At 36.8% G+C, this 21,091-nt stretch overlaps 5 protein-coding genes and 2 pseudogenes across 7 annotated transcripts; 2 read left to right on the top strand and 5 right to left on the bottom strand.

The window, feature by feature from the left end:
• Positions 2,377 to 3,789, bottom strand: LOC104779220. The gene is made up of 3 exons (XM_019240718.1): positions 3,586 to 3,789; positions 2,968 to 3,163; positions 2,377 to 2,864 (listed from the first exon to the last, which is right to left on the bottom strand). Exons 1-3 carry the CDS (start codon positions 3,787 to 3,789, stop codon positions 2,392 to 2,394), a joined length of 873 nt encoding a protein of 290 aa, XP_019096263.1. The 3' UTR covers positions 2,377 to 2,391.
• Positions 4,596 to 5,585, bottom strand: LOC104777778 (annotated as a pseudogene).
• Positions 7,363 to 11,371, top strand: LOC104777781 (annotated as a pseudogene).
• Positions 11,436 to 13,657, bottom strand: LOC109132288. The gene is made up of 2 exons (XM_019243890.1): positions 13,467 to 13,657; positions 11,436 to 13,360 (listed from the first exon to the last, which is right to left on the bottom strand). The coding sequence occupies exon 2, from the start codon at positions 12,710 to 12,712 to the stop codon at positions 12,245 to 12,247; it is 468 nt and encodes a 155-aa protein (XP_019099435.1). The 5' UTR covers positions 12,713 to 13,360; positions 13,467 to 13,657; the 3' UTR covers positions 11,436 to 12,244.
• LOC104777780 (phosphomethylethanolamine N-methyltransferase-like) lies at positions 13,746 to 16,502 on the top strand. Its single transcript, XM_010502096.1, has 11 exons — positions 13,746 to 13,903; positions 14,021 to 14,158; positions 14,265 to 14,402; positions 14,484 to 14,627; positions 14,875 to 14,979; positions 15,067 to 15,208; positions 15,302 to 15,582; positions 15,683 to 15,844; positions 15,944 to 15,997; positions 16,072 to 16,146; positions 16,247 to 16,502. Exons 1-11 carry the CDS (start codon positions 13,817 to 13,819, stop codon positions 16,343 to 16,345), a joined length of 1,425 nt encoding a protein of 474 aa, XP_010500398.1. The 5' UTR covers positions 13,746 to 13,816; the 3' UTR covers positions 16,346 to 16,502.
• Positions 16,546 to 18,284, bottom strand: LOC104777779 (probable phosphopantothenoylcysteine decarboxylase). 3 transcript variants are annotated; one of them, XM_019243889.1, is made up of 3 exons: positions 18,085 to 18,284; positions 17,605 to 17,944; positions 16,546 to 17,005 (listed from the first exon to the last, which is right to left on the bottom strand). In XM_019243889.1, the coding sequence occupies exons 2-3, from the start codon at positions 17,929 to 17,931 to the stop codon at positions 16,712 to 16,714; spliced, it is 621 nt and encodes a 206-aa protein (XP_019099434.1). In that variant the 5' UTR covers positions 17,932 to 17,944; positions 18,085 to 18,284; the 3' UTR covers positions 16,546 to 16,711. The 3 variants fall into 3 exon arrangements, with proteins under 3 accessions (XP_019099434.1, XP_010500397.1, XP_010500396.1); XM_010502095.2 differs by having other exon boundaries at positions 17,605 to 17,933; positions 18,085 to 18,282; XM_010502094.2 differs by having other exon boundaries at positions 17,605 to 17,941; positions 18,085 to 18,281.
• Positions 18,416 to 20,837, bottom strand: LOC104777782 (putative DNA-binding protein At1g48610). Its single transcript, XM_010502097.1, has 4 exons — positions 20,590 to 20,837; positions 19,682 to 20,175; positions 19,047 to 19,109; positions 18,416 to 18,742 (listed from the first exon to the last, which is right to left on the bottom strand). The coding sequence occupies exons 2-4, from the start codon at positions 20,168 to 20,170 to the stop codon at positions 18,656 to 18,658; spliced, it is 639 nt and encodes a 212-aa protein (XP_010500399.1). The 5' UTR covers positions 20,171 to 20,175; positions 20,590 to 20,837; the 3' UTR covers positions 18,416 to 18,655.

Consider the following 21,091-nt stretch of genomic DNA (forward strand, 5'->3'; position numbering starts at 1 on the left):
CACCAAAGACGACAAGATGGGAGATGCAGAATTTATTATTAAGCCGTTCGTTAATGCAGTGAAGATGCAATTACATGATCTCCCATCTGGGACCATTGTGACCACGGTCCAGCCGAGCCGAGACAATTGCCTTGCCGAGGAGTCTCGGGTTATATGGTCTGACGGTAAGCTCATTCAAGATTTGGTCCTTCGACTAAGACATGTCGAGTGCGGTGAGATTGAGGCTCAGCTTCAATGGATTGATCTTCCTGGCTCTAAGGGTCTATGATTTATGGGACTTTAAACCTGAATTTGAAAACCCCAACTTAATGTAAATTAACTAAAGAAGTAGAAAACAAAAAAACATAAAAAAATGTGATAGTATATAGGAGTTGCCTTTGTATATCTTATTATTTGGTTAGTAAATATATATTTTCAAAAATCATTGCGGTAAGCATAAAATTGAAGAATGTTGTGATGTTATTAGAGTTTTTTTTCAATTTGTGGAGGTCAAAACATATTGGTGTTTTAGTCCCATTACTTTAATTCGTTTGAATTAAAACTACACATTTCAACCATGAAGTGTTATTTTCTAACCGTGGAACGCAAGTATGTAGTATTAGCGACTTCAATCCCTTATTAGTGGCTGCCACAAATTTCATCTAATACTAGTGTATGTATACGTCAAATTTTTAGTTAGTTTTTGGGGAAAGAAGTTACGGGTAAACTCAAATGTCCAAGGAGTATTAGGTCGAGCCGTGGAGGCACGTGAATGTATGAGTATGACACAGCTACGAGTACATGCAGGACCATCACACAAACCTTATTATATTTTCCTTTTAACTTCTATACGTATCCGGGACCTTAAAGTTATCAATTAGGTATTCTCTTTTGATTTTCGTTAAAATATTTTCTTGATTTAATGTAGTAGAAAGTACAAAAGAATTACGTACATGAGACTAAGAACACCATTAACAACCACAAAAGAGAGGATATATAGAGAGACCATGCCGGCATCAAATCTAAAGAGAACAACAATAGATCTTTAACTTACCATAACCATTCTTTCACCGTAATCAACTAGAGAAAAAGAAGAGAATATATAAGGTATACTCACAATTCACACCCACAAATTAACTTCCAAGTCTTTGGACCTGAGGAAACCTCGCAAATTTCTCAGGCAGTTCGAAATCGGTGTTTTTTTCCAGATTCTGCTGTTAAGTTTTTTTGTTTTTTTATTTTTTTATTTTGTGTTTCTTTATTGATTGGTTGGCTTGTGTTCCTTACACTATCATTACTGGTGAGTGCTCATATATGAGTACTTCATAGATATTATTTTAATGTTTTTATAAAAAAAGATTTATTGAACAAATAAATAAATTATAAAATAAGAATTTGACCAATAATTTAAAGTCAAGTGTCATGTGAGTTACTCAGCTAGGTTCTCAAATTGCTAAGCTAGGTTCTCACACCTCAAACCAAAATCAATTTTTACTCTCTTTCCAGCTTTTTTATTACTTTTTAATTTTTTAATATATTAGTATCTTGTGAGCAACTGCCAGTGTAGATGCTCTTAGGGGGGTATTGGATGAAAGAATTTAATAGAATTTGATTGAATAGATTTGAAGACATAAACAATAGATTTTTAAGTATTCTAAAAGCTTTCAAATCTTTCTCGTTAATTCTATCAATTATATTTTGCAACACTTTAATAGAATAAAAGAGAGTTTTTAACAGAATTGAAAAGATATCAATTCCACTAATTTCTCTGTTTCTTTTTTCACCACGTTAACAAAAAAAAAAGAAAACTGAACATCACGAGCACACAACAACCTTAGCAGAAATTGCAGGCACCAAAAAAGCAAACACATTGTCATCTTTCGTTCATGAGAGTAAAGAGATCGAGCCGAAGTTATTTTGTTGCCGTTTGTCGTCGTTTTAGTTGAAGAGAAAAAGAGACGTCGCGGAGTGGTGGAAATCACAAACGGGTCTCTGATCAAGCATGTCATGGTTGTAGAAAACTCATGAATAAAAGAAAAGCTGGAAGGGACGACGTGAGGAAAACACCAATCGCTGATGGTTGTATTCCCAATCGTTAAAGAGTTGTAAGCAAAGAAAAGACAAGATAGAGCCAAGCAACGGAGGCGAGAAGAAGATAGGTGCTAACACCATGACATGACACAACCAATATCACCTTAATCAAAAACTGCAGGAAACAAAACAAAGAACTGAATTCAAAACAACAGAAACAACAGAAACAAATTGAAATGGATAAGTTCGCTCCTTCATCCTCTATCCACGAAGGCTAGGAGTTTAAAATTCAACATAAACAAACACTACAATAGTTTATTAGATGTAGCAATTTTATTAAATGCAAAACTTGAAAACTAAAATCTATCTATCAATGAACTTTTAAATCGTAGCATCTTTCCACATGTCTTCGGCCATAGATTGTCTCCAATTATTTGCATTTTCTCTGTCTTGCTCTTGCGTCTCGAGAGATTCTTCTCTATCACTTTCATCTATATTGACAGAATTATTTCCATTGTTAACTGCATTATTTTCATTAGGGAACACACCTTCGTCCGATCGACATTCTCTACGAAGAAAGTTATGCAGCCCTGCACATGCTAAGACTAATCCAGCTTGTTTCTTGTAAGAAAAAGGAGATGCTGATTTAAAAATAGCAAAACGAGATTTAAAGATTCCAAATATCCTTTCGATCACGTTTCTCAGAGAAGCATGGCGAAGATTAAATAACTCATATGGAGTTTCAGGATCACGACCTTGACCAGCAAATTCCTGTAGATGATACTTAACACCTCGGAATGGAGCTAAAAAGCTGAGACGATTCGCAAATCCACAATCAACTAGATAAAATTTTCCTGAAATTTGGATGATATATGTTACTATATATAAGACATATGATCTATAGAAAATTTATAAATGTTTTACCATTGGGCACTTGGAACTTGTTAGTTCCTCTAGTTAACGCATCACTTAACACTCTTGAATCGTGGGCCGAACCCTCCCATCCACTCAGAATGTAAATAAACTCCAGATCAAAGTTACATACAGCCAAAACGTTCTGAGATATTGTTCCTTTTCGATTGCGATAGCTTGCCACCTCACGCCCAACTACTGTTGCTGGTATATGTGTACCATCTATCGCTCCAACGCAATTCTATAATACATGCAAAAAAAAGAGTCAAATTCTATGAAGAAAAAACTAAAAGAATCAATTTAAACAAAAGATGAAATAATGCACCTTAAAATATGGATAAAATCGTGTACTTTCTCTGATCTTCAGTGGCACTAAACCATCTGGTTTCACCATCTGACTTGGAGCTATAATAAGCAGAGCTTTTAAAATTTTATTAAAGCTTGTGCTCACTGCAAACTTGGACCTTTGAAATGTGTTTTTCACGTAGCCATATCTTGCATTTTGTCCAACTGTGAGCATGAAGACAGCAAGCATCTCTTCGACAGATATTTTTGTGTGTTTTGTAAACCAGTTTTATCTCTGATAATTCTAGACAGCTTCAAAAACATATCTGGAATCATACGATACAGCACCCGAAAATCTTCGGGATCATCTTTTAATACCTTTTGTATATATTCTTCTCCGAGCTGTGTGACTGGTCGACGAATGGGACGTTCTATATAATCACCACCCGTGAGTTGCTGTCGTGTGTTATGAATCTGAGCTCCTACCGTCATCATTACCACCATTATAGATACGTCCACATCAAAATCATCGTCTTCATGCACTCTTGTGTCCTCTTCCTCTTCATGGTCATTTAGATCCATCAAAAAAAGTAACCTATTAAAACAAATTAGTAATTATGACCATGTCTCCCATATAATACAAATATATCTTCAGCACAACTGGGTGCAGTGACAATAACAACAAGAACTAGTAACGATTCAGAAGAACAATAATATACCTCTTGAAACAGCTTACGAACAGCTTTTGGTTGATGTGGGCTTCTTCTCTTCTATTTGTTTTGAAAATATAAATGTTAGTCGACTGATCTAGAAACAGAAAAGAAAAGTTATATATATAAGTGCTGAAATTTTAAATCTTAATAAGACTAATATGTAGGGATTCTTATGAGATATAGTAGGAAAAAATCATATGTTATATATTTTGAATTTGAAAGTTTGTTTAAATCTTAATACATGTGTATTGTTTCCCTAATTTTGGGGACTTTTCTTTTGGTATCATTGACTTAGCAAGGATTCATTTACGTGTTCTCTTTCACATATATATATGCTTTAAAGGAATCACACATTCGACCATGTATAGATATTTGCATTATTTGATTCGTGTAAGCTTGTAAATAATAACAGTTGTCAACGAATTTTTCTTTTGATGCACGAATTGTTTAGCTCGTGTAAAGCGTACGTGATCCAGAGGTGAACAAAAACACATGTTATTATTATTATTATGATTATTTAAACTTCAAAACTAAGCACTTATTATTCTGATTTTTAAGGAAAAAAGCAACATTGAAAAGTGAGAATTTAAAATATAAGAAAACTACTACTAAAATAATTATTCTAAACTTAGCTATTGTTTTATTCGATTCAACAGATAATAAGAAAATAATACGCTAAGTGTTACGGAGAATTCAGCCCAAGCGGTCTTCGACAGACATGCTTACAAATACGTCTTTCATTTTCAACGTATGGATTTTGGTTACTGCATCATAGCGGACATGATCTTCCAAATCAGGAATCTCTTTGACAGCATCCCAAACATTATTCTTTTTTTTCTGAATTTCTCTAAGCTCAACTTCTCTTTGTTGTCTTTCTTCTCTTTGTTGAATCAGACTTATAATCTGAGTGCTAACTCCAACCATTTCAGTTAATACCTTCTCTGAAGACTCACCATGATTATTAGTTGAATCTAATGGATCTCCATTACGACTGGTTTTAGCTCTTTTCCTAGTAGGTAACTTTGGTTTAACAGAGACTTCATCCACCTCGTCGTCATCCCCCAAATCATCTCTTGCTTGAAGATCATCATCTTCGTCTTCAAAAGTTTCAGCATTTGAATCACTACCAAGTCCAAACGTGTTGATTCCCTTTGCTATAACAGTTTCAAAAATCAATTGTAAATCCTCAAAATCTTCAAAAGTGCTGGTCCTCAGGTTTTCATGCCTTGGATGCCCCTGAAAAAACATCATACATTAATTATTATTTATCAATCGTGATTAAAATATATTTAAATTTGGGAAAGTTAGAGTTACCAACAAGTAGGCTGCCCACACATCATCTGGAGCTGTAAATTGTTTTCTGATGGGATCCATCCAAAACCAGAGCTAAAGCGTAAGAGTTCAGAATACACATTATATTCCCTTCAGTTTTCATTCGACTTAAGTAATTTGTGTAAGTCTTATTGCATTTAAGCTTTTTATTTAGCATTGGTAGTATCTTTTTCTCTACCGTAGCTTTACTTATCGAACCGTTTTGTCACGCCACCCCCGTTTGATAGCTTCAACTAATGTAGCCTGCAACTCTTGACACTTTTCATATGTCCAAGAATTATATGAATTTTTCTTGGTTTTTGTTTTTGTGTGCGACCCTTCTCCGGTATCCATTCTAAAGAGAAAAAGCAAAAAAACAAAAACAAAAAAAAACATAAAGAAATGAATAAACATGGGAGTGTAAGTAACTATATAAAATTAAAACAGAGAACTTACGAAAGATGACTTCAAATTGTTTTCGTGAGATGGTTTGTTTTGCTTTTGAGAAGTGAAAGGATCTCCAATATTATATAGGAGAAGTAAGTGTAACAAATACTACTTTTTAGGGATTTTATGATATATGATTGATAAGAGTGTATGTTAATTTAAAATTTGAAAATGTAGAATATCCATAAAGAATATTTAGTCAATAACACTTTTACCAAATCACAATCTGAATTAAAACAAACACTAATAACGTCTCTCATTTAACAATAATAGTCTCATTTTCAATATCTCGATGTTTAAAAGACGTATGTGTCAAAGGATGGAGGATGGAGGATTGAGGTAAAGTGGTAAGTTGGACGGTGAAGTTTCCAGGACCATCCGAAGGATGAAGGTAAAGTGGTGAGAGAGATGCTTCTTCCGTCGTACGAGCACTTGGTGTTGTCGTCATCATCTCTCAATTGTCTTCGTCTTTCTTCTTCTTTTCGTTCTTCCTCTGTTTTTTTTTTTAATGTTTCTGCTCTGATACTATGTCAAAGGTTCTGCAGAGAATTGTATATCTTCCTCATTCATCACCAAACGATATATATACATAGAGGGATATGTTGCCCTACGAGAATATTACATACGTGCTATACAATGGTAACTCTAAGCGATAAAGGAAAGGTCTTCTAACATGGTCCAATAGTATGCTCTGTACGCAATGGTACAAAAGAGGAAGTGAGCTCGTTGAGGGAGAAGATGGAGAAGGAGAAAGCAAAGCTGAGAGAGAAGAAAGCAAAGCTGAGAGAGGAGAAAGCAAAGCTGAGAGAGATGAAAGGTGTCTCAAATAAGAGCGAGAACGGCACTGCTGTGGTGGCTGATACAGGAGCAAAGGTCGCAAAGATGGCTGATACAGGAGAGCAAAGGTTGCAAAGAGACAGATGGTTGATGGGAATGTCAATGGCAATAATGGTATTACTGTGAAGAAATTCAAAGCGGCCGGTTAATGCTACCAAGGAAGTCTACGCTTCTCTCTTTACTCTTGAAGAAGTCTATTTTCTGGCCATTTTTTATTTTACGTGTAAAGTATTATCCAAATCCTACGTTAAAAGGTCAGACTTTTTTCTTCATAATTTGCACTAACAATTCTTTAACATTCTAGTTAAATCAAGTTGCTATTATAAAATACATAACATCCAATAACACCAGAATTTAATAGCAATGAAAAGTTAACGACTTGAATAACACTAGATTCTAAAGTAATTTAAAAGACTACTTAAAAGTACTTAATCCAATAACAGATGAATTTAAAAGACTTGATAAAATGTTTAGTCCAATAACACTGGAATTCAAATGTCTAATAAATTCTTTCACATTCTCTCGTCCAATACCAACCCCTTAGTAACTTAGCACTAATACAAAATAAAAAATTTAAGAAGTTAATTTCAAATTTCTTATTTTTTTTTTTTTTTGTTTTGCATGATAAGTTGATAAATGATAACTTTCAAAATTATTAGGTGCTGTTGTCCAAAAATAAATAATAAAAAGTTGTCAATATGATTGATACATTAGGTGCATTGTAATTTATAGGATAACTGCAAAATTTACATCAATGTTAACATAACAAGGCCTAAAGGCCCAATACCTTAAGGTCCAAGCCCACCATCTCTCTCTCTCACACATTCTCTAAAAGCGCTCAACGGTCTGCGGTGAGCCACAAAACAAAAGCTTCGCGGAGAAATCTGAGGGAATTTGAGTCTGAGGAGTTCAAATGATCTCGACTCGAGAAGCTTCTCTAGATCCAGACTCGCCGTTGAAGGCCATTGAAAACCATCACATTTCTCTAATCCTCTATATCGTCTTCCTTCCTTCCTTAAGTAATAATGGCGACAACACCTCACAGTAATGCTCTATTCCTTCCTTGTTTTGTCTGAATCTCACAAGAATAGAATCTTTTTTTTTTTTTGCTTTTTCTTGTTTTGTCTTTTTCTTTCTCATGTCTTAATAAAATCGGATCATCATCATCATTATTGGCCCCTCCTTCATCAAATTATTTTAGTGATTTCTTAAAAATAAAATCACGTTTTGTGAATTCATTGTTTAAAAAAAAAAATCGAATATTTTTATAAGTAGGTGTCTCTTCATGGTTTCGAAGTTGGAGAGTGGTGTCTCACTTTTTTTTGTTTTGGTTATATAATAAAAAATTGGAACAGAGGAAGAGAGACATATCCAAAAACGCTACTGGATGGAGCATTCAAGTGATTTGACTATTGAAGCTATGATGCTTGACTCTAAAGCTTCTGATCTCGACAAAGAAGAGCGTCCTGAGGTTTACTCTTATCTATGAATCGGGTTTATGAACGTGTGATATACTCACCTTTCAAAAAATGGTGATAAAGTGAACTTGGCTGATGTGTTTCTTTGCTATAGGTACTCTCTTTAATCCCACCATATGAAGGCAAATCTGTCCTGGAACTTGGAGCTGGTATTGGTCGTTTCACTGGTGAACTGGCTCAGAAGGCTGGTGAAGTTATAGCTCTTGACTTCATCGAAAGCGCCATTCAGAAGGTTTTCTTTACTACTTTGCTAGCTGTTGTTATGTTGAAAAGGTACTGTTTTTACCAATGGCTTCTTCTCATGTATGTGTATTTGGTGATGTTTTGTTCTTTGGCAGAATGAAAGTGTTAATGGGCATTACAAGAACGTTAAGTTTATGTGTGCTGATGTAACATCTCCAGACTTGAAAATCGCAGATGGATCTATCGACTTGATTTTCTCAAACTGGTTGCTCATGTATCTCTCTGATAAAGAGGTGAAGTCTGATTCTTTTACTCTTTTTGACTTTCTAAAGACTAATCTTTTGGATGAATTGGTGACGGTGATTGCAGGTGGAACTGATGGCAGAGAGAATGCTTGGATGGGTAAAGCCAGGGGGCTACATTTTCTTCAGAGAATCTTGCTTCCATCAGTCTGGGGACAGCAAGCGTAAATCAAACCCCACCCACTACCGTGAACCGAGATTCTATACTAAGGTTACAGTCTTTATAGATCACTTTTTATGTGACTGAGATCTAAATGTTTATCATGTATACACGAGTGTGAGACTAGGTACATGGAGTAGTGTTCTTCTAGATGCTATATATAAGTTTGATAAGGCTTTAAAAGTGTGTATATCATTAGTTCATATATTTGCAGGCGCTTGGCTCCACTCTCTCTAAGCTAATAATGTGTTGGGATGACTCGAGTTGATTCTCTTCGATATCTGTTGGTCAAATTCAAAATCTCGCAAATATATTAAACTGCGTACGTGAAAATGTAATGCAGGTTTTCAAAGAATGTCAGACACGGGATGCTTCTGGCAAATCATATGAGCTCTCCATGGTTGGCTGCAAATGTATTGGGGCTTATGTGAAGAACAAGAAGAATCAGAATCAGGTAAACAAAGTTTTCTTTATCAGATAGTTTAGTTTCTCCTTATCATTTGATCCCACTGATCTACAAGAGGTTAAACTTTAAAATCCCTGTAATGGCAGATTTGCTGGACATGGCAAAACGTTAGCTTGGAGAATGACAAGGACTTCCAACGTTTCTTGGATAATGTTCAATACAAGTCTAGTGGGATCTTGCGCTATGAGCGTGTCTTTGGGGAAGGATATGTGAGCACTGGTGGAGCTGGTATATCCATCTTTAACCCTTATGTTCATACGGACATGCGGTTGTAAATGTTTGCCCGTCTCTTGTCTCTAAGTTCTTGGTTTCCCTAACAGAAACAACTAAAGAATTTGTGGCGAAGATGGACCTTAAACCTGGACAGAAAGTTCTAGATGTTGGTTGTGGTATTGGTGGAGGTGACTTCTACATGGCTGAGAATTTTGATGTTCATGTCGTTGGAATCGATCTATCGGTCAACATGATCTCTTTCGCGCTAGAGCGTGCCATTGGACTCAAATGCTCAGTCGAGTTTGAAGCTGCGGACTGCACCACAAAAACATATCCTGATAATTCTTTCGATGTCATTTACAGCCGTGACACTATTCTCCACATCTAAGTATTAGCAAAGCTATTCAAAAACATCTTTTTCTCCACACTTGAAAATGTTTTTCTTGTTTAATCACCCTTTGCATCATTTGTATCTGTGTTCAGGACAAGCCAGCTCTATTCAGGACATTCTTCAAGTGGCTTAAACCAGGCGGTAAAGTTCTCATCACGGACTATTGCAGAAGTGCTGAAACTCCGTCTCCTGAATTCGCATGAGTACATAAAACAAAGAGGATATGATCTCCATGATGTTCAAGCTTTTTTTTTTTTCTTTTTTTTTTTGACAACAGAGAATAAGATTAGTTCAAACGAGTCAATACGAAGGGACATTGTTAACATAGGTAACGAAGTGCGGAACTGTGCGAACACGCCGCGCAAGATTATCCGCTCTACCATTCTGTGAACGAGGGACGTAGACTAAGGAGAAAGACGCGAACTCCTCTTTATCAGCCTGAATGTCCTCCAAATAAGGCGTAAATGCTGGCCACTCGGAAGGCGAAGACACCATCTTCACTAAGTTGGAGCAGTCGGTGAGAAAGACAACAAATTGGTTATCCGCTCCAATCATACAGCGCATAGCCCAAACAAGGGCTTCAATCTCAGCATGAAGAGGGGATAGACTACGGTAGAGGTTGACAGCCCCCATAGTGGGACCCTCACCTCAGGGAGATGTGCAAAACCATCCTCGACCCGCATAACGATCTGTAGCTTTCCAAGAACCATCCACAAAACACATATAACTCGTCAAAGACCGAGGAACCCCTACTCTATCACTACCACAGAGAGCAGCCGCAGTGGTAGTATCCGAAGGTAACACCATATCCTGTGCCTGGGCTAAAGTCCATGCTTTCGTCTCATCCTCTGCTAGCCGCAAAATTGCTAGAGGGTTTGAATCTAGATTACCGAACAGTTTGTCATTGCGCGCTTTCCAAATATACCACAAAATCCAGGGGTATAAATCCTCTTTTGGTACATTTTTAAACCGCCAAAAAAAGAAATCCATGTTTGTGAAAACGGATTCCGAAGCTTATGGAAAGGTTTGTGTCTTTTTTTATGTTTTCTCACAAAACCTTTAATCATTTAAAGAATTAAGGGACATTTCACATTTATCATAATTCATGAAACCTTTCTTCTTGTAGATGCTGAAAGAAGCATGCTTTGAGGATGTGATTGCTGAGGACCGTACTGATCAGGTGACTCCCACATATCTTTCACAGTATATACATTTCTCAAAATGCTGATTCTAAACATAACTATTTTTGGCAGTTTGTACAAGTCCTCAGGCGTGAATTAGAAAAAGTGGAGAAAGAAAAGGACGAATTCATCAGCGACTTCTCACAAGTAAAAAACATTTCTCACAACCACTCCACTGAGAAAAACACATGTTTGTTGCGTTCTAATATCTTGATCACAAAATCTTATTACAGGAGGATTACAATGACATTGTTGGAGGATGGACAGCTAAGCTTGAGAGGACTGCACCTGGTGAACAAAAATGAGGATTATTCATAGCCAACAAGAAGTAAAATCCAGCCCCCAAAATTCTATAACTTATCCTCTGGTGGTGATTCAGTTCCCTTCAATAAAACAGTTCCTTTGGGGGACTCATGTATATGCTTGTTTTACTATCCTCCAACTGCAAATCAAATGAAAAACTCATGTGTTTCGATTTCTTACTCCAGTCTTTGTGCCACATAAAACTTGCATTTCTCTGATTTTCAGAGATATATTAAAATATGGGAAAAATATCATTTAAATCACCAACTTTCAAATTGTGGCCATTTTAATCATGAACTTCTTAGGTGGCCATTTTAATCATGAAGTTCTTAGGTGGCCATTTTAGGTTTCCTTCCAAGAATCTTTTTATGATTTAAAACATATATATAAACGAAAAAACCTCTGTTTGCTTCCAGTGACTGGCCCTGGTACTGTCTCGATCTCAAACTCGGAGCCTTTGTTTTGGTTTAACACCTCTGCTTGGTAATCCCAGATTCGTGCAAATTGGGACTCATGGCCTTTCTTGTACGCAAAACTTTGGTATTCGCCTTAGCACACTGATCTGTACTAACCTCCAACTTGTATTCTCTTTTAATCTCAACAACCATCTCATGTCTTGTATGCTTCGGATTGAGTCTCAACCTTTCTTCAAACAAAAAGGCAATAGCAGACCGCTTCAACATCTTTGAATACCTTGACCTCACACATATATGCTCATTGATATAAATCTTTATTTGCATCTTATGCTTCCTCCTCTTATATGAACAATATACTCTCTATGGACATTTATTACCATCTTCATCAACATAACAGCATTTTGCACCAACCAACAGAGCTTGAGATCTATAAATTTTGATGTCATACCGTGTCTTTAAGGAGTACTTCAAAACGGAGAGCTTGAAATCATCAGGAGAGTTGTAAGTTTTCTCCAATGCTAACAAACCCTCTGGATCTTCGCTGGCTTTGTTTGTATGAGTTGCATCGTCCTTGTCTATGTCTTCCAACTCATCCTCGTCGTCAGATGACAAAGGATCTGGAATTTTGTCTTCGTCCTAGATATCGTCACCACTGTCATTATCGGAACCAACATCTTCAAGTCTAGCAGCCTCTGGAAAGTCTTCTTCAATGTTTATGTTAGCATCTTCCTCAATAGCTAAACCATTGTCCACTTCCTCATCATTGTTATCTTCACAACCTATTGCATCATCAACAATATCACAATCTTCATCACCATACACCCTACAATCATCTTCAAAACAACAAGAGCCAAATCCATGTCTTGCTCTATCTTCGCCACCAGAATTCAATATGTCTTCAGTCTGAGCTCGATCTCCGTCTCTGCCCCCAGATTCCGAAGCGACTTGCAGTTCAGCATGAACTCTATCTCTGACAACACTCTGTGATTCACCTCGTGGTGGAGCTTCAGGTCCGTCTCCGACAACACATTCAACACTCTGCGATCCTCGTCGACTTGTTTCTATCAACATCTCAATATAGCTACTCTTTCTTACATTCGACATTTGGAGAAGATGATGATTTGAAATTAGGGATTTGGTTTTCAGAAATTAGGGATTTCGATTTAATGGATTTGGGGGTTTTAGTTTTTGCCAAACGATGTCGTTTCTCACTAACAGAGGATGGTTAACGACACATAAACGTCTGTTATTAGCTCTGTTAAACAATTTAACGTCGTGATAATTTTGACTCGGTCAACAAAAGATGATGTTTAAAATATAAGTCAACAATAAGTTCATGATTAAAATGGCCACCTAAAAAGTTCATGATTAAAATAACCACAATTTGAAAGTTGGTGATTTAAATGACATTTTTCCCATTAAAATATCTGCATGTTCTTAGTGTATTCAAGAAAAAGATACATCTATCATATGGGATGATTGACCTATGACTAGAAAAAAACAGAGCAATCAGTAGCTAAGTAAAACTCAACTCGTTCCATCACATTGTTTAATGAGCCTGCGGCTCCCAGAACAGTCTTACTACTCTCCACAGGCCAGTTTCTTCTTGATGACTGATTCCAAGTTCATCAAGCAACTGTTCCACATCTAAGGTGTTCATCGCCAGTGCAACAAACAACCGTTTGCTATATATAGTCCCACGCTCTTATTATATACATTTCAATAGGTAATCACATAACCCACCAGAAATATCTGTAAAGAGAAAGGAGGCAAAGAGCTCAACTCTAGAGATACTAAACAATAGCTAACATATTGATTTGGACAATTCTTACCTTGCCTAAAGTAATACAATTCTTACCTTGCCTAAAGTGTTAGCAGACAAAGGAGCAATGATCATAACATTAGACAAAGGAGCAATGATCATAAGCTGGATGTGAAGCACGGGATCACCAATCTTGTTCCAGATAGACCATTCAGATCTCCATCTTAATTTAAATAAGAAAAATATTGATTTTTACAATAAGATAACGTTTTGTGAATTCAATTATTGTTGGTCCCTCTTCTGCGAATTACTGTTTTTTACGATAAAATAACGTTTTGTGAATTCCAAAGTAGTAGGTGCTTCTTCACTGATTAAAGTGTCTCACTTTTGTTTATATATAAAAAATTGGAACAGAGGAAGAGAGACATATCCAAAAAAGCTACTGGATGGAGCATTCAAGTGATTTGACTGTTGAAGCTATGATGCTTGACTCTAAAGCTTCTGATCTCGACAAAGAAGAGCGTCCTGAGGAGGTTAATCTTATCTATAGTTTCTTTCATATTTCTAATCAAATCTAGGAACGTCTGACATACTCACCTTTCAAAAAATGGTGATAAAATGAACTTGACTAATGTGTTTATTTGGTTTAGGTACTCTCTTTAATCCCACCATATGAAGGCAAGTCTGTGCTGGAACTTGGAGCTGGTATTGGTCGTTTCACTGGTGAATTGGCTCAGAAGGCTGGTGAAGTTATAGCCCTTGACTTCATAGAAAGCGCCATTCAGAAGGTTTTTTTTACTACTTTGCTAGCTGTTGTTATGTTAAAAAGAAAAAAAGTTTCTGTTACTATGGCTGGCCATGTTTATTTATTTGGTAATGTTTTGTTTTTTGCAGAATGAAAGTGTTAATGGGCAGTACAAGAACGTCAAGTTTATATGTGCTGATGTAACATCTCCAGACTTGAAAATCGCAGATGGATCTATTGACTTGATTTTCTCAAATTGGTTGCTCATGTATCTCTCTGATAAAGAGGTGAAATCTGATTCTTCTTTTACTCTTTTTGACTTTCTAGATAAGAAAGACTAACATTTTGGATGATGATGGTTATTGCAGGTGGAGCTAATGGCAGAGAGAATGCTTAAATGGGTAAAGCCAGGGGGATACATTTTCTTCAGAGAGTCTTGCTTCCATCAATCTAGGTACAGCAAGCGTGAATCAAACCCCACCCACAACCGTGAACCAAGATTCTATAATAAGGTTCAATTTTTTACATATCACTGTTTATGTTACTGAGATCTAAATTTTTATATTGTACACGATTGTGAGACTAGTAACACATGTAGTAGTGTTCTTCTAGATGCTATATATCATGTGTTTGACTTTATTTATTTGCCGTCCCTTGGTTCCACTCTTTCTGAGCTAATGTGTTGGGATGAGTCGATTTGATTCTCAAATTAAAAATCTCCTAAACATATTAAACTGTATACGTGACAATGTAATGCAGGTTTTCAAAGAATGTCAGACACGTGATGCTTCTGGAAAATTATTTGAGCTCTCTCTGGTTGGCTGCAAAAGCATTGGGGCTTATGTGAAGAACAAGAAGAATCAGGTAACAAAGTTTCCCTTATCAGAGAGTTTAGTTTCTACTTATCATTTGATCCCATAGAGTTACAAGAGATCTTCTATGTGCTGGCAGATTTACTGGATATGGCAAAAAGTTAGCTTGGAGAATGACAAGGACGTCCAGCGTTTCTTGGACAATGTTCAGTACAAGTCTAGTGGGATCTTGCTCTATGAGCGTGTCTTTGGGGACGGATATAATAGCACTGGTGGATTTGGTAATTCCATCTTTTAACTCTATCTTCATAAAAGGACATGCGTTTGTAAATGTGCCCGCATCTTGTCTCTAAGTTCTTGGTTTCCCCTAACAGAGACAACTAAAGAATTTGTGGCAAAGATGGACCTTAAACCTGGACAGAAAGTTCTAGATGTTGGTTGTGGTATTGGTGGAGGTGACTTCTACATGGCTGAGAATTTTGATGTTCATGTTGTTGGAATCGATCTATCGGTCAACATGATCTCTTTCGCACTGGAGCGTGCCATTGGACTCAAATGCTCAGTCGAGTTCGATGTCGCGGACTGCACTACAAAAACATATCCGGACAATTCTTTCGATGTTATTTACAGCCGTGACACTTTTCTGCACGTCCATGTATAAAGCAAAACTACACACAATATAATTCCTCTTTTTTCACTCTTGATGATGCGTTTTTGGATTACTCACCCGCTGTATCATTTGTACATGTGTTCAGGACAAGCCACCCCTATTCAGGACATTCTTCAAGTGGCTTAAACCAGGCGGTAAAATTCTCATCACCGACTTTTGCAGAAGTGCTGGAACTCCGTCTCTTGAAGTCGTAGAGTACATGGAACGAAGACGATATGATCTCCATGGTGTTCAAGCTTACGGAAACGTTTGTTTTTCTTTTCATCATCAAAACCTTTCATCATTTTCTTAATAGAGGGACATTTCATATTTTTATAGATTCATGGATTTTTTTTTTCTTCTGTAGATGCTGAAAGAAGCAGGCTTTGAGGATGTGATTGCTGAAGACCGTACTGATCAGGTGACTCCCACGTACATTTTACAGTATATACATTTCTTTAAAATGCTGATTCTAACATAGACCATTTATTGCAGTTTATACAAGTCCTTAGCCGTGAATTAGAAAAAGTGAAGAAAGAAAAGGAAGAATACATCAGCGACTTCTCAGAAGTAAAAAAAAAAAAAAAAAAACCATTTCTCACAACTAAATTCATTGCCTAGAACACCTTTGTGTTGCGTTTCTCATATCAATCAAATAATCTTATTACAGGGGGATTACAATGACATTGTAAGAGTATGGACAGCAAAGCTTCGAAAGGCTGCATCTAATGAACTAAAATGGGGATTATTCACAGCCAACAAGAAGTAAAATCCATGTTTTTACCCCCAAAACTCTATATAACCTATATCCTCTGATGATTTTCTTCCCTTCAATAAAAAGTTGCTCCTTGGAGGACAATATTTGCTTATTTTGCTATCCTGGAACTGCAAATTGAAACAAAAACTCATGTGTTGTTCGATTTCTACTCCAGTCTTTGTGCCAGACAAAACTGCATTGCTTTGATTAGATATTTTAAAATATCTGCATGAGAGATATAAGGGTAATCGATTTCTACAAAGAATTCATCAAGCTAAGCTTGTTCTTAGTATAATCAAGAAACAAAAAAAAAAGATATGGGATGACTGCTAATATATGACTCTAGAGAAAAGAGAGGAATTAATGTCCAGGTAAGAGTCAACTCGTTGCATCACTTTGTTTATGAGCCTGGGACTCCCAGAACAGTCTAACGGTGGAATAGATCAGAGAAGGCTCGGCCATGGCGCCATTGCCGTAATCTCCACAGGCAAGTTTCTTCTTGATGGGGGGAATGAGAGTAATTCCAAGTTCATCAAGCAACACAAGGTGCCGTTCTGTGAAGGGATTGTTCCACATCAAAGTGTTCATCGCAGGTGCAACAAACAACGGTTTGCTATAATCCCACGCCCTTACTATGCATGTCAACAGATTATCACATAACCCACCAGAAATCTGTAGAAAGAGAAAGAACAAGAGGTTTTTAGATCATGAAGAAACAGAAAAATATGGAGCCAAAAAGCTGAACTCTAGATCTTCTTCTTCAGCTATGCACGCTACAGTTCCTATGATTCTGTTTCTTGATGACATGAACAACAGCCAAAGATCAACAATTTCAGAACAGAGGTGACATTTAAATGATCAAAAGAGAAGTATGTTATAGATCATTAGAAGCAAAGAATCTCCAGAATTTGTAAAAGCTATATCTTCAGCTATAGCGCTAGTTAGGATCTTGAAGAAAACAAAGAATATGGAGCCGAAGAACTTATTCAGATATACACTACTTTGCATTTGCATATGGTTCTGTTGCTTGATGACAATAATATGACCCAGAGACTTACTCTAGACTATAGCTGGCATTATCAAACAACCTTGTAACAAGGATGTATCTGCTAATGGCGATACTTCCATGATCAAGATAGAAGTATGTAAATGTCAACTCTAGATCTTCAGCTAAGTTGCCTATGATTCTGCAGCTACTCTAGAGTCCAGACTACTATCCAATACTAAACAGGGAAGATCCATCTTAATGAGAATAGTATTTTTTTTTTTACCTTGCCTAAAGTGTTAGCAGACAAAGGAGCAATGATCATAACATCAGCCCAGCGTCTAAGGTCGATGTGAAGCACAGGATCGCCAATCTTGTTCCAGCTAGACCATTCATCTTCATCAGTATAGAGAGTCACGTTCTGAGGAAGCGAAGGTTTATCCACGAAATTGAGAGATGATTTAGAAGCGACGGCTTTGACATCAGCCCATTCCGAGAAACAATAGCATAGATTGCTGAACTTAATCGCAGCCACACTTCCACTTGCCGCAAGTAAGATACGAGGCTTCCTTGTTACAGCATCATCCACTTGCATGTTTATCTCCGCCTCCATCTCTAACAATCTCCACAAGAAAAATGATCAAATCTATTATAACCAGAGAATTCGAACATGGATTTTACATGAAATCGATCAAAACGATCATAGTTTGTGAAATCGGCAGCGAAACGAGAGGATCAATCAATGGATTGTTGTTACAGACGTTACCTTGTAAAGCCGAGGAAGGAGGAATCTGCGAGAAACCCTAATTGAAGGAGAGAAATCGAAATCAAATGCCGCGAGGGTTTTGTTCTGAGTTTTCAAACAAAGACGGGAGAGACAGAGAAGTTATTATCACTGGTCCAGTGGTCAATCTAGTCGTTGACTGACTGAGTCGGCAGAAATGGGCCTTACTAGGAACAAGAAGATTTCGATACGATCCTTTATCTACAGATTTAATGTGTGATTGGTCGGTTAATTAGTTGAAAATTTGAATGTAAATTAAATTTTGTGACTTTCAGAATGGGATTTTTGTCAAATGTTAAAGCTTTCCTTTAAATCTCCAAACAAATTGATAAACCTCAAAAGAAAATGAATTGTTAAAAATGTTGACGACAAAGACGTAGCAAATCTTTTCGGAAATTTTCCATACATCTCAGAGCTACACAAGGACCATTAAGTAACACTCTACTGATTTTCCATACATCTCAGAGCTAAACAATCCTAATGTGAAATATCAAACATCAACCAATCAGTCTTTCTCCCAACGAATGTAGTAGATGAGTCAAATGATAGCCTTTTACATCCCAGCCACTAACGCTTGGATTTCGTCAATTGCTGTAACTGCTGTTTTCAACTTGGCTGCAGCTTCCTTCACTTTCTTTTGCTGCAACAATTTTCAATTTCAACAACTTTATTATCAGATTCTTTTCTTTTTAGCTGAAAACTATATAGACAATAGAAAACCCAACCCCATCTTAAAAACCAACCAAATGACCATTCAATTCCATCTCCTAAGGGATACTTCATAGATAATGTACAATTCTGTCGAATATTAATGCTATACTATCTTTTGTGATCTACACAACATACATACATACATAATGTCTAAACCAAATTGATGCAAAGGATAGTGTAACCAGGAATACAGTAATGTTGACCAAGAAGCTAGTTGGGTATAGTTGACTTACTAAGAGTGCGGTTCTTTTCTTGACCTCTCCTGGGCCTGCAGCTACCGATGCCACTGCGGTGCTCTTTTGTTCATGCATAAAAAAAAAACCCGATTTTGACATAAGTATATGTATACACATGAACTAAAACACTTGTAAATATTGACTCAAATAAAAATGATAACGACTTACCAAATAGACCAATCACTTTCATTTCCACATTATACAAAAAAAATAAGATTATGATATACACCAAATCAAGAAAAGTTTTTTCAAAAAAATACAAATAATTTCAGATACTGCACACTCAATACAGACCACATTTGAGACCAGAGACAAAAAAAAACACATTACTTTTTTCCACTCTATGCATAAGAAACAGTTAAGAAGAACAATATAATATATAAGACCGTTTTACAAAATCATACAATCAAGATTAAGAAAATCCAGATAAGATACACAATTTTCTAAATTGACCACAATTAAAGACGAGAATCAGATGACAAGTTTAACTGAAACTTGTCCACTCTACTCTATAATATCTATGCAGAACAAACAGTTAAGAACAATGATATAATTGGTATAAGACGTTTTTCTAAATTACTTTTTGACATTTTGTGAATAAAAAAGATAATGAAGTTGAAAGAGATATATACCTTCCTAGTCCTGCGCACAGGCTTTGCAGCAGCAGCTACTTCAACATTAGGTTTCCGTCCACGTTTCTTAGCCGGAGCCACTGGACCAGTTGCAGTCGCCACGTCATCTCTCTTTGGCCTCCCTCGTTTTCTTGAACCCTCTCCAGTAGCAGCAGCAGTAACCACAGACGCCGTTACAGACCTCTTTGGCCTACCAGGCCTCTTCTTCACAGCCGCAGCTACAGACGCAGTGGGAACAGCTGGAGCTGCGTTTCTCTTCGGACGACCAACTGGTTTTTTACCCGGCTCAGCAGAAATGGCACCGGAGTCAGATTTAGCTTTCGGAGGTCGACCACGGCCGCGTTTCTGAGAAGAAGAAGCAGTAACATCAGTGGCTGGGACGCCGGAGACATCAGGTTGAGGTTTGTCACCAGACGGATCTCCGGGTGTATCGGATCTTGGAGGTTCGGAAACTGTTTGCCTGGGAGGAGAAGAAGCTGTTCTCGCCATGAGATCTGTAGATCCGAATCAGACAAAAGAATGTGAAAACACGGCGGTTAAATCGGAATCTAAAATTTAGAAAACGAACTTCAACGGAGACTAAACTTAAAGACTAGACAACCAAAAAAAAAAAACTCAATTTCCGGTAAATTTCGATATCACAAACCACGAATCTAGAGATGAAGCTAGTAAAATGCTGATTTCAAGCTCAGAGAAGAATTAATCGGAACCGGAACCCTAGAAAACAGACTTCAATGGAAGATTTGAAAGACTATATTAGCTCGATTTCATCGCCAAAAGCCAAAATCTAGAATCGAAGATAGTAAAAAGTACAGATTCAGAGTCTCTCGTGTAGCAACAAGGGCAAGATTTCGTTTTTTTTTTTTAATTCTTTTGAGAAAAGCTAGGGTTTTCGCAAATGTACGTACCTTGTTTCAGCTCAGGGAGAGAAGGATTCGCGAATGAGAAATGCTAAAGAAAGCTTGAGAAAATCTGGAAGAAGAAAGAAACTTGGGACGAGAAACTTGACGGAGAAGAAAGATGAAAGAGAGAGAGAGATAAGGGTTTTCGCGGTTAGAAGAAGAAGGTGACCATGGCTGGAGCTCGGAGGAGGAGAGCAGCAAAAAACACACACAAACGAGCCGAGAGGTTCAGAATCCGTTGCGTCAACCGATATGGGTCCACGCCTTTAGTCCTTTCTCTTTTTTATATTATCGATAATTTTTGTTTTATCGGAATTAATTTTTTTATATTTAAAATAAAATAAATCACTTCATATTTAGGAGCTTCAGGATTTTAATTTAAAAATTTTGGTTGTATAATATTTTAAAATCCTTTTTTAATGTTTAGGTGAAAATGAAGAAACCTTGTTGTATACAACTGTACAAATGCAAATTATACAACTGTACATATGCAAATTTGGTGGTGATT

This window comes from Camelina sativa, chromosome 3 (genome assembly GCF_000633955.1).
Source record: "Camelina sativa cultivar DH55 chromosome 3, Cs, whole genome shotgun sequence".
Classification (NCBI taxonomy): Eukaryota; Viridiplantae; Streptophyta; class Magnoliopsida; order Brassicales; family Brassicaceae; genus Camelina; species Camelina sativa.